A 17,054-nucleotide genomic window follows, 5' to 3' on the forward strand; every position below is an offset into this window, starting at 1 on the left:
GCCCAATTCAAATACGTGCTGTTTAAAAACTGTGGGGTCAAAACGGTAATAACAACCATAAATTAATTCCTTGAGAGGTGTATTTTCCGAAATGGGGTCACTACTGCTTTGGCACCTCAACACCTCTTCAAACCTGGCATGCTGCCTAAAATATATTCTAATAAAAAAAGAGGCCTCAAAATGTACTAGGTGCTTCTTTGCTTCTGGGGCTTGTGTTTTAGTCCACGAGAACACTAGAGACACATGTGGGACATTTCTAAAAACTGCAGAATCTGGACAATACATATTTAGTAGTGTTTCTCTGGTAAAACCTTCTGCGTTACAGAAAAAAATTAACAAAATTGAAATTCAGCAAGAAAAATGAAATTTGCAAATTCACCTCCACATTGCTTTAATTCCTGTGAAATGCCTAAAGGGTTAAATAAACTTTATAAATGCTGTTTTGAATACTTTGAGGGGTCTAGTTTATAAAATGGGGTGTTTTATGGGGGTTTCTAATACATAGGCCCCTCAAAGCCACTTCAGAACTGAAGAGGTACCTTAAAAAAAAGGCTTTTGAAATTTTCTTAAAAATATGAGAAATTGCTGTTTATGTTCTAAGCCTTGTAACGTCCAAGAAAAATAAAAGAATGTTCAAAAAATGATGCCAATCCAAAGTAGACATATGGGAAATGTGAACTAGTAACTATTTTGGGGGGTATAACCACCTGCCTTACGAGAAGGTCAATTTAAATTCAGAAAAATGCTATTTTTTTTCAAATTTTCTCTTTATTTTGCTATTTTTCACCAATAAACACTGAATATATCGACCAAATTTTACCACTAACATAAAGCCCAATGTGTCACGAGAAAACAATCTCAGAATCGCTTGGATAGGTTTAAGCATTCCGACGTTATTACCACATAAAGTGAAATATGTTAGATTTGAAAAATGGGCTCTGAGCCTTAAGGCCAAAACTAGGCTGCGTCCTTAAGGGGTTAATAAAATGTACCGTAAAAAAAAAAAAAAATGTAAAAAAATACAGACCCCCTAGACCACAGACCTCTCCAGATCTGCAGATCATTGCTCTGTCCCCTACCTCCTGACAGATACATAGTGATATATTCTGCAGATCATTACACCACTGAGCTCTCTAGAGATCTGCAGAACATTGCTCTGTCCTCTCTACCGCCTGATAGATACATAGTGATATATTCTGCAGATTATTACACCACGGACCTCTATAGATCTGCAGAACATTGCTCTGTCCTCTCTACCTCGTGACAGATACATAGTGATATATTCTGCAGATTATTACACCACTGACGTCTCTAGATCTGCAGAACATTGCTCTGTCCTCTCTACCGCCTGACAGATACATAGTGATATATTCTGCAGATCATTACACCACTGAGCTCTCTAGAGATCTGCAGAACATTGCTCTGTCCTCTCTACCGCCTGACAGATACATAGTGATATATTCTGCAGATCATTACACCTATGACTTTTCTACACCCTTATGTTCACCGTAGAAGAAAGGTTCCCTGGATAAATTCTCCAATATAAAAATGAAAGCACAAAAATTTGTAAAACAAATATATTTATTGTAGAATGTGGTAGAGTTGCTGCGATGTCTTCTGTGGCTCCGGCCCCTTAACAAGCGGTGATGGGTGAGATGAAGAGGGGGAGGGTCCGTCTTCACACATGGATATGGCCGTCAGTCCACTTTTACACAGCTCAGTCCTGGATCAGAAGAGACCGGGACGTTTTTCATGTTTCTCACATTTTTCGTAGTCGAATCCTAGAAAAGAAAAATCCAATAAGCAAAAAACATTCACAAAACATTCACCACCAGAAGATGAAGACGGAGCAGAAGACGTCAGACTTACCGGATCTCGCTTCTGTTCTGCTCGTCACTGGTTCTCCGCACTGGAGGAGTCTTCGTGGGAATTTCAGATGGTTTAGGTGGTAAAGGCCACGATGTTGGGGTGACAACTGCAAAATAATCAGAAATTCAGTGCCCAGGCGGCTGTAGAAGTGATGTGAGGGGAGAAGATCATCAGTGGACGGCACTTACCTCACCTAAAGATGGTAAATGGGCCCTAAGTAAAGGATGGAATTAAGATGACCGCTTTCTCTCCCGGGAGTTTCGGGACCCTGATGGTAAATGGGCCCCAAGCGACAGATGGAATTAAAAGGGCCGCTTTCTCTCCCGGGGGTTTGGGGCCCTGATGGTAAATGGGCCCCAAGCGACAGATGGAATTAAAAGGGCCGCTTTCTCTTCCGGGGGTTTGAGGCCCTGATGATAACCGTAGCCCCCAAAAGGTCCTCCATCTCCACATCATCAGGAAATTGGCGTCCGCCAATTTCCATTTTGTCACCCTCATCCTCCACGTCCTCCATCTCCACATCATCAGGAAATTGGCGTCCGCCAACCTCCATTTTTTCGTCCACGTCCTCCACGTCCTCCATCTCCACATCATCCGGAAGCCGGCGTCCGCCAACCTCCATTTTCTCTACAGTACTCATCTTGGGAAACGTCTTCACCAACATCCTCTACTTACGCGATGCCCCCACGATGAGAGCCAGCAAGAGAAACTGACACCGTGGTCAATGTGTGACCCCAATTTATAAACTTTCTGATGTCATAACCGGTTGGCCATTATGTGGAAACGGAACACGTCCAGATTACAGGCCACGCCCCTCATGACATCACGCTCAGGTTCTTCACAGTGCAGAGAAATAGAATCTGCCCACATTCTGGATGACATCACAAGAAGCGTATCCCAGTGAACCGTTACACCCGAGCGGCCATATAAAATGTAATATGGTACAAGAATACAGACCGTAGGGCCACACTACACCCTCTCGGGAGGTTTCTATCACCTCAAAGAATTCCCAAATCAATGTGGTCAATTCCACAGACTTTCTAAAATGTAGAATCGCACCCATAAAACATACAACACAGGCATTTACATACGTGTTCATGGACTCTCACCCAAAATTGCGTTCATGCCAAGGCCAATGGTGTAATATATGACCCCAGAGAATAATCGCTCAATGTTTTCACAGCTAATGTAATCGCCACATGGGAAACACCCTCCACCAGGGGTTATGGGTGCCAAGTGGAGAGGTGTCACATGGTCGCAGCTATGTCATGAGACGTGTCATCATCAAATTGACCAGAATGGGGTCAGAAATTAAAAACATGCCCTGGGAGTTGTAGTTTTGCAACAGCTGAAGACTACTGATGTGCTGAACCGTGTCTGAATCCTAGATGAGGACATCACTTGAAGTTTCAGTATCGGCAGGGGCCCAAAAGGACCCACCAGCAGAATGTATCAGAGCGTCGCCCTGTCTGCGGCCTCTAAACAATAATATGGCGCAATATACAGCACACAATACTGCACAACATGGGGCACAATACAGCTTCATATCACACACTAATCGCGGATATTGATAGTATACACCACAAATGCTTGATTAGAGGAGCCTGACTGCAGGTATAACCACTAATCATGAAAATGGGGGTGTTTGATCCCCCACTGTACACATCAGAGCCGATAGTTAAAAACCAGATAGCCGGCTGCACTTCACTCTCTATTATAGTCTATGGGAAGTAAGGAGTGAGCGTGCTCCTGTATAATCTAGGGGAGGTAAGGAGTGAGCGTGCTCCTGTATAGTCTATGGGAGGTATGGATTGAGCGTGTTCCTGTATAGTCTATGGGAGGTATGTAGTGAGCGTGCTCCTATATAGTCTATGGGAGGTATGTAGTGAGCGTGCTCCTGTATAGACTATGGGAGGTATGGAGTGAGCATGCTCCTGTATGGTCTTTGGGAGGTATGTAGTGAGCGTGCTCCTATATAGTCTATGGGAGGTATGTAGTGAGTATGCTGCTGTATAGTCTATGGGAGGTATGGAGTGAGCGTGCTCCTGTATGGTCTTTGGGAGGTATGTAGTGAGCGTGCTCCTGTATAGTCTATGGGAGGTATGGAGTGAGCGTGCTCCTGTATGGTCTTTGGGAGGTATGTAATGAGCGGTTCCTATATAGTCTATGGGAGGTATGTAGTGTGCGTGCTCCATGTACTTCATAGGATGTCCCAGAATTAGAGCACTTGGGTAAAAAGTAAGACCCCTAAATTATTCAGACCTCCTAAATTAATCAGACCTCAAACCAGACCCTAGAAAAAGTACAGACCCCAGCTTAGACCCATGCTACGACCACCGGAGGCCTAACAATGGCCCCCTGGTCTACTATGTACGGTAGCCTACTAGGCCTTGCCAGAGGCAGAATGCAGTGTATTATACCAGCGATCAAAATGCTAGACAACACTGAGGACAAGGACAGGCGCATTTCTTCAATAAGAAGCTGCTTGTCTTTTTATAACATTGTCATATTTAATAGAAACGTCTCCATACTGTCAGGCAGCGCTCGTGTTTGTAGACTGGAATTCTCATCTAACCTCAGTAACGTGTCTGATCCTGACAGATCTCTGGCGGCCGCTTCCATCCTCAGCGTAGGAATGAAGATTACAGACTCAAATGAAGAGCAGTCCTGGATCACGTAGGTCTCTATAGATGTGGAGAAGTCTCTGGGCAGCTGCCCTGGAGATGATGTCTTCATCCACACCCAGGCGCTCTCTCAGGTTCTTCACTTCTTTTAGTAAAAGCTGAGAATAAAGAACGATCTCTCATTAGAAGACGTGTAAACTGAATATTGACTTTCAATTTCTAAATCCAACAAGCAAACCTGACTAAACGCATCTACTTCATAGGCCTTGTTCACACAGTGCAGATTTGACCTTACAATGTTCCTCTGTTTATTATAAAATGCAGATGCAAATTAAAAACGTTATCCAAGAGTCGGACAAATCACCTCAAAAGCGCCAACCTGTGTGTAAGTCAATGTACCCTAGGACTTAATGGGGTTGTCAACTACTGGACAATTGATGACCGACACCCAGACCCCACACCGTTAAGCCGCTCCGGCTGCCTCCGAGCACCGAATGTACATGCCGGAAGCCGTTGGTCCAGCCACTGAATAGCGGCCGAGCTGCAGTTCTGTATTCATGTGAATAGGAGGAGAGCTGCAGTTCTGTATTCATGTGAATAGGAGGAGAGCTGCAGTTCTGTATTCATGTGAATAGGAGGAGAGCTGCAGTTCTGTATTCTGTGGATAGGTCATCAGTTGTTCAGTAGTGAACAACCCCTTTAGAGGGGTTCTCAGATTCTTTAAAATGTATGGCCTATCCTTTTTCGAACAGCCGTTTGAAGGGGCCGCAGCAGTACGGTGAGCGCCGCCTCCCATTCATTGTTTACCAGGCACAGCGCTTATTAGCGGCTGTGCCTGGTATTACGGATCACTACAGCTTCATCCCATTCAAGTAAAAGGGACAGATGTAATCCCAGGCACAGTCGCCTCTAAAAATACAGAGCTGTGTAAACAATGAAGGGGGTGTAGCACTCACCGGAGCACTGCAGACCCTTCAAACAGTTGATTGAGAGTTCGACGCCTACCAATATTATTATATAATGGCCTTATCCGAAGATGAGACCAATTTAACAAAAACTGGAAAAAACCTTTAAAGGGTATGTTCACACTAATCAGATCGGCTGAGGAAAATTCTGCAGCAAATCCGATCCAGATTTTGCAGGGAATTCCGTCCGAAAGTCTGCACTAAATCGTGTTTAATTTGTTGCAAATTTTTGCCTGTAATTACCGCTGCGGAGAACAGAAGAAATAAAAAAGAAAAACACGATGACAACAAAACTCCCCCCTCTGGCGCTGCAGCCATTGACGACACCCTACTCCCCCAGCCGGTCTCCATGCAGCCGGCCTCCTGGTATAATGTTTCGTCCCATGTGATCTGCAGCCTGGGGAGGTGTATTTTTTTAAGTGGAAATGGGGTTGTTGGGTTTTTTTTCTCTACTTTTGGTTGCCTGTACCCAACATTTGGTGTTTGTTGCAGATATTAATTTCTCCTTTGAACTCAATAAGGAAAATCTGCAACAATCACGTAACCATTCTGCAGCATAAGTTGACATGTTGTGAATTTCCAAATCCACACTGCAAGTCAATCGCTGCAAATCCTGTCGCAAATCCGTTACGTGTGAACGTAGCCTAAGGCTGCCGCGGAATGTTACAGCGCTATGAAGGTAAAGTCACTGAATCCTGGGATGTACATGAAGATCTGATCACCTACTTATCAGGTACTTGGCTAAAAAGCTGCATCTGACAAGGAAATGGGACTCCTCTATGCCGAGCCTCCCACCTATATGGACATTGTTTCTTAAATGAAAAGAGGTGACCCCTCATCTATTGTCTATGTTTTTTTTACACGCATTGCAGTATACGCTGATTATCCCAGATACATTTCTTTACACTTTATTTTTACCCTCAATGATCTTCCTTATGTTATAGGTTTGTCATGAATTTGATATAAATTTACAGCCTTAAAACCGCAACAAAGAGCGAATGACTTACCTCATGAGCACTGAACAGCTGCTGAATCTTCCCCAAACTCAAATCAGGGGAACGACTGTCGGTGTTCGGATTATTTTGTTGCAGTAAAATCTAGGAAACAAAATGAGATAAAATGAGGGTGGAAGAAGAATGAGACATTGTGCACAGAAACATCATCCTTCTGGTAAGATGTAAGATCTGAGCATGTGCAGCGCTGCCGGTTACATCTATCTATAGTATCTGTCATCATGATGTTCCTGAGCATTGATCTCAGAAACCACGTCTGCATAAAGTCACTGACTGTGTGTGAGCGCCCCCTGTAGGATTGATTAGTCAGGTCTGCTCTGCATGTACAGGATATAAACAGGATTCCCTGGATGTCTCCCATTCATTGGACAGAAGACTGGTAACTGGATCGTGCAGCGAGCACATGTAGACAAGTGATGGCTCCTCGCACCATTAGGAAGATACACTGAACAGCCACTTTAATAGAGACACCGATCCTTACACAATTGGAGCTTCCCTGTATGGAAATTAGACACGTGACCCCGGAGAGAAAGTTTTCTGAGGATCAGTTTCAGTTTGAATCCACATTAAAATTGGAAAATCAAGTGATCTGAGCGACTTCGAACAAAGAATGGTCATCGGTGTTAGACTAGCCGGGGCCAGTGTTTTAACAATGGACGACCTTGTGCGGTTTTCTCATGCAACGGTGTCGAGAGTTTACCGATAATGGTGTGATCTAGGAAAAACATCCAGCGACAGTGGATCCGGTGAACGTCAACAGCTTGTCGACAAAAGGGGTCAGAGGAGGATGTCAGGAATCGTTCTGAAGAAACGGTCTAGAAAAATGCAGCAGAATACAAGGCTGGGGCTCCAAGTAACGTGTCCGAACACACAACTCATCGTCCTTAGCACGGAGGAGTTATAACAGCAGACGACCAGTTCTGGTGCCATTGCTCTCTAAGGGAAACAAAATGACAAGACTCTAGTGGGCAAAAGAGCGCAAAAATTGTACCACTGAGCAGTGGCAGAACATCGCCGGGTCAGATGATCCGGATTCTGGTTGCACCGTGCAGAGGAGAGGTTCAGAATTTGGCTAAAGCAGCATGAATGGATGAACCCGTCCTGTCAGGTGTGAACAGGTCAGGCTGGTGGAGTAATATTGCGGTTTCTTTGGTACACCCCGAGTCCTCTGTGGCGGGACACTTGAACAGCACGGCTTACATAAGCTTTGTGACGACCAAATCCATCCCTTCATGGCAGTGTTCACCCTATGGCAGGACACTTTAGCGATAACTGTGAGAAGCGATCCTGTCCGCATCGCCAATATTCCTGCAGAACGATTCCAATACCAAGTGACATTTATTACACAACGAATTGCTGCGGTTCTGGCGAAAGGAGGTCCAGCCCGCTGCTAGATGGGTGTCTCTAATGACGTGGCCAGTCAGTGACTATTAGTGGCAATGCCACACACAATCAGATTGTCTCCTATTGGAGTATATATAATTATGTGTGGTGTTATTACAATGTTACCTTGTAACGGCTGATAACTGCAAGATGTAGAGAAGCCACAACATGTAAGTGGGAGCTTAGGATCTGCATCTCCACAGCAGGGATGGATCCATGGGAGGAAAGTTCGTCCACAGACACCTAAAGGAAGAAGGAGCACATATATAAAAGGACCTATGTCTGGCCTGGATTTGGGTGTAGAAAATAAAGAATCCTCTGTCTTTAGATATGAAATGCTGATAAGATACTTGGGTGATAATAGGGGAGTAACCGGTAACACAAACATTTCTACACATTAGTTGATTTACATCACAAACGTCAGCGTAGTGAACACAATCCATGACGATTTCCAACATAAAAGTGATGGCTGAACATCCGTAAAATAGGAAGACGATCTCTCAATACTAAATCCAAGTTACACTGGATCTCGTCTTTGTTTTCATTCTAAAGGACGGACAATTAGTTATTCAATCGTTTCTTACTACTGATGAGAATCACAAGGACAACACTTGTGGCGAGGATTTGTTGAATTGTCCTGGTCATATAAATTTCAGCCATAACATTAAAACCACTAACAGTGGAAGTGAATGACATTGATGATCTGGTTACAATGGCGTCTGACAAGGGGTGGGATATTTTAGGTTGGATTCACACGAGCATGTTCAGTCCGTAAAGGACGGAGCGTATTTCGGCCAGAAGTCTCGGACTGAACACACTGCAGGGAGCCGGGCTACTAGCATCATAGTTATGTACGACGCTAGGAGTCCCTGCCTCGCTGCAGGACAACTGTCCCGTACTGTAATCATGTTTTCAATATTTCCACGGAGAGGCAGGGACTCCTAGCGTCGTACATAACTATGATGCTAGGAGCCCGGCTCCCTGCACTGTGTTCAGTCCGGGACTTGCGGCCCAAATACGTTCCGTCCATTACGGACGTAACATGCTCGTGTGAATCCAGCCTTAGGCAGCGAGTGATCAGTCAGGTCTTGAAGTTGATGTTGGAAGCAGGAAAAATGTGCTAGTGTAAGGATCTGAGCGAATTTGACAAGGGCCAAATTGGACATCCTTTGGCCTTCAGAACCGCAGCAATTCGTTGTGGCATAAATTTCACTTGGTATTGGAATCGTTCTGCAGGAATATTGGCCGATGCGGACAGGATCGCTTCTCACAGTTATCACTAAAGTGTATACAGAATTACTGACCTCTTCAACCCGAATACAAAGCTCCTTTCCATCTGGGGTCAAACCTTGCACCTCCTGTACATCTTCCTTGTTTACCAGCACCTCTGACAGCAGCCAGTGCAGCACAGCAGAGCAGAGGGATCTCCCTGAGGGGAAGAAGACAGAAATATATCCTACATATTCATCATAAAACGAAGTATTTTATACCCTGTTCACACGCTCAGGAAAATATCTGCACGGAATAATGAACACGCTGCAGATATTAAAATCCACAGAATGTGCTAAAAATTGCTGCAAGGGACTATTTTATAGGAAGCCATTTAAGCTATCAGTATGTGGGAGGAAACCAGAATATCTGGAGCAAACCCACCCAAATACAGGGGGGACATACAAACACGTTGTCCTTGGTCGGATTTGAACCCAGGACCACAGAGCGGCAAGGTAAGTGCTGACCACTGAGCCACCCTGTGCACCAGAGGAAACTAAGAGGGATATTTATGGAAAGATGTGCATTGGAAAAGTGGAGTCGTTGACCTTGACAACCAATCAGGCTGTTGCTTTCATTTTCCAAAGGACCTTTGAAAAAGGAAAGTTGGATTCTGATTGGTTTGCGATGGGAAACTACTCCCCTTTACCTTTGCACTAGTTTTCATAAATCTCCCCCTAAATGTGTGTAATACAGATATAATACACAGCAGTCGCTCACCTGATTTTTTATTCTGTAAGGAACAATCCAACAGCACGGCCGACAATCGAACGGAAGCTTTAAAAGGCATTGTAGAATGAAGTCTCTGGTTACAAACAGTCGCAGACGATTTCCCCCATTGGTCACTTTCCGGAGACGTCTTCCAAATCGCTCTCACTGCGTCCTCAGGCAAAGTACGTGATGACGCAGAGCAATAGGCAGCCTGGGGGATTATACGCAGGCATTGCAATATGTCAATGATGTGCTCCTGTAGAGGTAGGCAGACGCCATGATTGTGTGAGGAAGACACGGAGGGCTCTGAAGAGTTACCACCGTCTGCAGAAAACCCATTTACACTGTAAAATAAGGAGCACGATATCTTTATAGGGAAATCCAGGCTGTTAGATCCAAGCCCAGGTAAAGGGAATGCAAATTCCTTGGTCTCCCCAGGTTTTAGCAACAAAACAGGGAAAGAATAAGAGGTGATTGGGTCAGTACTTATGAGGAGACATAAGGTCCATCCATGTTCCAAGATGTAGTCGCTCTGGTTTTCCAAATTGCAGTATACGGTCATACAGGCTTCCTGAAGAATGTGGGTCCAGGACACCCTGATGGCACATCTGACGGGACAGATCGTCCCCTGTCCGGACAGCAGCTCCCGGCTCAGTGACATCACTTGGTTGAGTCTTGTTAAGGACCTGCTCTTCTCATCCACTACAGTCTTCAATGCAGAGAACCTAAAAAATAGAGTGAAAAGTAACACGTATGGATATAGCGTTACACTATGTATGTATGGAGTAGTAAATCTACAATTCAAGGGGCTGTCCAGCTTAGAAAAACCCTATTTATCCACCCTATTATTAGAGGGGGGTCCTGTGTTCAGGAGCCTCATCTCATTGGCCAGAGTGGGGAGCGGTAATAAAGATCGTCTCTCGCATGACTCCCACCAATCAGCTGTTTTGAAGGGGCAGTGGCGCTTGTACTGTGAATCACCAACACACGTAGCGGTGGTTCACAGTAGTGCAGCCTTCTTCCATTCATTCGCGGCTCCTTCAAAATAGTTGATCGGCGGGGGTGCTGAGAGTTGGACCCCCAACTGATCTGGTATTGATGGGCTATCCTGAGGATAGGCCAGCAATTTCGTAGGACTGGAAAACCACATTCTCTACGGGTCCCTCACAGATTACACAGGTGCTGCATCATCCCAGTCAGCCAATCACAAAGCCTCTATCATTGTGTGAGAACTGATAATGCAGATTCTGTATACCGGAGCCGCCTACAGCCACAGATGGAGTAGAAAGAGGAGGGAATCTTACAGGGTTCAGTACACAGAGTTAACCCTTCACTACCCCTAGCCGACCAGGGAAGTTCTCATCAACCCCATTCACTGCACCAGCCCACCAGGGATGTTACCCATCATTGTAGAGGAAATCAAGAGACAACCTAGACATCTTCCAGAGATTTATTTTCTTATACAATCGTTTATTTTAAAAATATAAGAAGATGCAGGTTTGATGGCGAAATGGGGCCCCCATGCTGCATTGCACAGGGTCCTCTGTCATCTGTGTACACTCTTTATACAAAACACATAACATTACAATTAAGTGCCCCGTGCTAAACAAAGAAGAACTGTGTATCGTGGGCATGATTGCAGATGGCTGTGATATAAAATGCCATCCCCGTCCATACTGTGAATTTTGTGCTCAGATAATACTATTCTCAGCTTCCACATTCATTGGTGTCTCTCAGCAGTACACATTACATACAGCAGGGGGCGGAATAGTCACGACTGACAACTTACATCCAGTTCCACACAAGGAGAATTTATAGGTATTTATACGTTCCCCTTAGTTACAGTGGGTTTCTCCATGCTCTGGTACTTTACTAGTTAAATGTCTTCCCAGGGACACGGAATATACACCCATATGGGGAAACAACCGGCTTCCCGAGTTCATAGGACTAGAAAGTTCGGAGTACTGGAAGGCTGCGGGGATGACGAGGGTGTCTCAACTGACAAGTGGGTCTACCTTTAAATCCTTCCAGAAGTTCCGAGAAGAACTTACTGTACCACATAGAGGGTTTTACAGGTATTTACAATTAGGACACGCGTTTCAGGCACAGTTCTCGCAGGATAATGTTGTCCAAGCTCTTGGCCCTTCTGGGACCACGAAAGGCGTTATATCGTGGATGTATCAACTCCTGATGACCACATTTTTGGATAGTTATCCTTTGGTGGCTATGCATAAATGGGAAAGGGACATACCCAGGATTGAAGAAAACCAGTGGTCCACTATAATGGAAGCTGTTCCGAATGTTTGGCTGAGTGAGGGCGGCAGGCTCTCCCAGCTCTACATATTACACCGGGTGTATAAAACACCTGAGGTGTTACATCGCATGGGAATTCGGCCTGATGCTACATGCCCGAGATGCGGTTTGGAGCCTGCCGACCTCCTCCATATGCGGTGGGATTTCCCGCAACTTGACATATACTGGTCCAGCTTAGTTGCAATTGTGGGACAGGTGTTCTCTATATCTGTGTTTGTTAGGCTTTGTAGACAGTCTGCATTTGGATTCTAATGGGAAAAGGCAGTGGGACGATTACTGTATGCGGCCCGGAAACTCATAGCAGCATTGGATTCAGCCTTCTCCCCCAAAGGTTCAAGAGTTTGTAGATAGAGTGAATCAGCTGCTCAATAATGAAAAGTCGGTATTTCTTAAAAGAGGAGCATCTACCAGGTTTGACAAATTGTGGGTGGCGTGGCTAGATACTGATGGATTGGCGAGGGCCGGACTGCTGGGGGATGGGGAAGGGAGGATTCGGACACCAACGGCTCCTGTATAGAAGGGGTTGGAGTACAGGTGGAAGATATAGAAACAGAAGGCAGGTAGGGAATAAAGTCTTGCATACCTGATATTGGACTGTCTCTGGGGTACTAAATACTTTGGTGGGAATACGGGCTACGATACCCTCTGATATGGCTACGAGTGTGGAATGTAGATTATACATGCTTGTGGAGTATATATGTACATGCCCTGCGTGGCAAAATTCATGTATGACAAATGTATACGTTCATTTCCTTTTCTGATGTTTGGCTGAAAGTACAAGGGGGGGGGGGGGGGTTGTGGGGGGTGGGTGTTCTATTTTTGGAATGTTGTTGTAGTTGTTGAAAATGTACAATAAAAAATATTTGATTTAAAATAAAATAATAATTCTTCCCGGAGAAGAGAGAATAAATGTGACAATCGTTCAGCCGACAGCTTTCCTATGACGCAGCCGAGTGTCCACGTGTTGTCAATAGTGAGAAAGCTGCTGCGAGACTTCTCTGGTAGCGGCTGATCTGCTACGAGCACAAAGGATCGGGGAGGTTCAAATTCAACGTGTCTGACCCTTCTCTCCCCCGACACCTGCCGTCAGGGGAGGTTCGGGACGCTGCCATGCACATTAGATGGTCGGTCGATCCTGCTGAAATCGGCGGGTTAAGCCGATATATATCTAATGTGTATGACCAGCTTTATACTTACCTGGGTTCGATAGACAGAGAGACAGACAGACAGAGAGAGAGATAGACAGACAGACAGAGAGAGAGAGATAGACAGACAGACAGACGACTGCCACTCATTAGTAATGCCCCAAGCAAGAAGGGAGAGAGAACCCAACACCAGAACCAGGAGACACTTTACAGGGAATTTGTTTGTTTTTGGCCATCTGAGGGGACGTATTTAGCAGTAAATTCAGAGTAAACCGTTAGGAGGGGAGAATGGGAAAGGAAAGAAGCCGGATTCTCTAATCTGATATATTACAAAGATTATTATATTCACTTGTACTATCGATTTACACAATGTTTGTTGAAATGTTAGTGACCACTGAAGTCTAAACTTGCACCAAATATTTCTACAAATAAACACATAACTTAAATCTTTTATCTTCCTATTAAAAGTCTTGATCTTTTCCCACCTTTCTGACACGGAGCCAATTCCAGACAACATCTCTTTGATCCTCTGTCCGGCGTTCACGCAGCTCAATCCATGCCGATGATCTTTGCTTTCATTCTGATGTAACTTGCAGAGCACAAGACGTCCCCTCTTAGACAAGGCAACGAGCTGAGTAGCTTTACAGAAAATACCAAAAATAAATAAATACATGATCTTAAAAAGAGATTGACACTGTGTAACGTGGATGTGCTCATTCATAGATGTCACCTGCACTGGTCACCGTCATCGTAGACCATGACGTCATATTATCTGTGATTCTCCCACTACACACAACGCTGTAACTTACCATCTAATGAGGACACCTGTGACAAGGCCACTATCATGGGTATATTGTGACGGAGGGAGGACACTGTGGAGCAGGCGGTGTTGTTGCTTGCGGTTTCTTTCCCCCGGTGTGATACGGTCACATGGATGAGATCGCTGGACGTGCAGCAAAAGACACCGGACGTGGAGTAGAAAGTGCAGATCACTGAGGAGGGTAATCTGTAATCTTTATATGCGCAGGACACGGCATCTGGATTATCACCACTTGTCACCGACACGATCAGACCCTTCTGGCCAACAACCAGTAAACAGTCACACGCTGTATTTTCGGCAGGGGGCTGCTCAGTATTGAGGTCACATGATCGCATCCTTATGGTGGCAATAGAAACGACAGGCTGCTCCAAGTGGTAAAGAAGCTTCATTGAGCCTTGGGTTGGGTTTTGATTTGCAGAGTGACGCACACCAGCACTCTCTAATGGAAAGCTCACCACCTGACCATCAGGGAACCCACAGAGGATCATGGGAGATTCCAAAATTGCAAGATCAACCCCAAAAAGTCTAGTGAATAAGGCAGCCTGCAGCGCTGAGTGACGTGGAGAATCAGCGCTCATTGCTTCTTCTTTCCACAGAGAAACACAGCACAGGACGGGCTGCAGGTCACAGCGGTCAAGGCCATATTTATGAGAAAACGTCACTTCTCTGGATGGGGCTGTGGACGGCTCTTCATGTTTTAGGGATTCCAGTTGAAACACTGAGATCTTCCATTTGTCCTGCAGTGCTAATACAACAACAAGAACCTCATGGGCCACCATGAAAGAGCAGATAGACGGATCCAGCACACAACCAAACGTGGGGCCCATCTGGTACACGGTCACGTCTCCTTTATTGATGGCAGAACTGGGTTCCATCAACAACCTAAATAGAAACAAATAACAAAACAAATTGTGTTCAATAGTGACTGGAATTTTACAAGTTGTGCATCCCAAAGACAACAAATACAAGGTCATTAAAATAAATGGTAGAGACGTAGGCGGTCCAGGTATTGTAGCTGAATCATGGCCGTCTGAAACCAGCGTACAAGGACTTCTCAGGCTCTGAACGACTATTCTCACAGACTCTTTTCTGAACTTCTGGGTAAATAGAGGGGAGTCCTCATCTATTTCCCTGAGCCGAAAATTGCTAGAAAGAGCATCAGAGGACCCGGCATGCCATCACAGAGAGCACATTGACTTAGATGGGAATCATGTAATGCTTCATTTCTCCTGTGGTGGCGCTGTAGTGGAATTGAACACTCAATGATCTGTCTCACCTTCCTTGTTCATCCCACTCTAGAAGGTATAATCCATTCAGGGCACAAAGGACATAGAGCTGGCGTGAACTTGTAGGAAATTCTATGTGCCAAACGTTTGAGGGAAATAGATAGACAGCCTGGAAAATATGAACATATTAGGTTTTCAATAACGTCTACCACTTTGTGTATACAGCCCCTATGTATTCCTATGTGTCTCCATGGTTACAGAGTACAAACACACCCTGTGTAGTCTGATTCTGCCGCCTCTTCTACTGTAGAGGGAGTGGAGTAACATATGACTGCAGAATCAGACTATACACAGGGTTTGTTCGGACTCTGTAGTCATGGCGACACATAGGTCTGCATAGGAGCTGTAGACACAAAATAGTAGGATGCATTAGAGCAAATAAAAATTGGTTGCAGGAGCGGGCACATCTTGGACAGCGTATATCCACCTTGAAACAACTTTGCAAAAATAGACTTGATTCAAAATCTTCCACTGTTTTGTGTATACAGCTCCTATGCAGAGCTACATTTCTCCATGGCTACAGATTACAAACAAATCCTGTGTGCAGTCTGATCCTACAGTAGGATGAAGCAGGGGCGGAGGGAGTGGAGTAAAGATGGTCATAAACACGAGATCAAAGTCTGCAGAAACGGGTGATTTTTATTTGCAAAAATAACAGAAACGAACGCTCGTGGTGGCCGATGGTAGACTTCTGTCCTCCAGAGAGGTGATCCACCAGGTTGGAAGATATCGCCGTGGTCCGCCAAATTACGTATGTAAGGCCTGATCAGCCAAATTTGGCCAATCCAATGCCCCTTTACGCTGGCACCAGGGAGTTTGTTTTTTAAAAAACGGACTACCTGATTGGCCAGTTACGGTTACGCTGCTAGTGGGAGCGTTCATGTGTTGGCTGCCCTACACAAGACCGTAACATCAGACTACACAGGATTTGTAGCCTGTCACCATGAGGACATAGGAGCTGTATACATAAAACGATGAGATTTTAGTATAAAGATGGTTGCCGTGGTGTAAACACCCTCCAAGATCCAATAGTTCTGAATATAAACAGAATATAAAGCGTCTCACCGTCATTTGCCTCTTCTCCGTGCTGAAGACATACACGAACCTGGTGCCATTGCAGATATAGACCTGCGTGTTCCGGTATATGATACGGGCTTTAGATTTGGACAGGCCTCCATTTGGACTCTGTAACGTAACCAAGTGCTGGATCTGAGACATTCTGCAATCGCTTCAAGCCCAAAACAAGACCTAAAAGAAAAGAAACCGAGAAGATCACCAAGTAACTACAATCCATACATTATGGGATACGTCGCCCGTAGTAAAGGAAGTTGTATACCGCGCAGTATACGTTTATTTACTGTGCCCCACTGCAGACCGCGCCTTTCAATACAGCGAAAAAAATATATGCAGACACGTACCAGCCCAGCGTATGCCCAAAGAACACTCCCTTGGCATACGCTGGGCGCATGGGATGCTACGTTGGAGTATTCCTCTGACGTGCCTAAAAAACTACATGTGAACTGAGCCCAACTTAAAGGGGCTCTCTGGGGTCATTTCCGGTTCCGGTAACGCTTCCGATGCTAATTTTTTCCATTCTGTAAGGTTTCAGTTTTTTGGGCGGAATCAATAGCAAAGTCTAAATCAATGGTGATCCAT

General features: G+C 45.0%; 1 protein-coding gene across 1 annotated transcript; it reads right to left on the bottom strand.

The window, feature by feature from the left end:
* Positions 1-1,563: 1,563 nt before the first annotated feature.
* Positions 1,564-16,716, bottom strand: LOC142665558 (Fanconi anemia core complex-associated protein 100-like). The gene is made up of 11 exons (XM_075845261.1): positions 16,464-16,716; positions 15,389-15,507; positions 14,102-14,994; positions 13,778-13,931; positions 9,844-10,559; positions 9,159-9,283; positions 7,981-8,097; positions 6,466-6,555; positions 4,445-4,651; positions 1,870-1,975; positions 1,564-1,781 (listed from the first exon to the last, which is right to left on the bottom strand). The coding sequence occupies exons 1-9, from the start codon at positions 16,614-16,616 to the stop codon at positions 4,520-4,522; spliced, it is 2,499 nt and encodes an 832-aa protein (XP_075701376.1). The 5' UTR covers positions 16,617-16,716; the 3' UTR covers positions 1,564-1,781; positions 1,870-1,975; positions 4,445-4,519.
* Between the last annotated feature and the right edge of the window lie 338 nt (positions 16,717-17,054).

This window comes from Rhinoderma darwinii, chromosome 13, assembly GCF_050947455.1.
Source record: "Rhinoderma darwinii isolate aRhiDar2 chromosome 13, aRhiDar2.hap1, whole genome shotgun sequence".
NCBI classification, from domain to species: Eukaryota; Metazoa; Chordata; class Amphibia; order Anura; family Rhinodermatidae; genus Rhinoderma; species Rhinoderma darwinii.

Excerpts from the sequence above, each read along its gene's own strand:
- LOC142665558 (XM_075845261.1), bottom strand. The coding sequence starts at position 16,616 with ATGTCTCAGATCCAGCACTTGGTTACGTTACAGAGTCCAAATGGAGGC. Across the intron at positions 15,508-16,463 it reads CGGAGAAGAGGCAAATGACG|GCTGTCTATCTATTTCCCTC; the intron begins GTGAGACGCTTT and ends CATATTTTCCAG. Across the intron at positions 14,995-15,388 it reads GAGTGGGATGAACAAGGAAG|GTTGTTGATGGAACCCAGTT; the intron begins GTGAGACAGATC and ends GTTTCTATTTAG.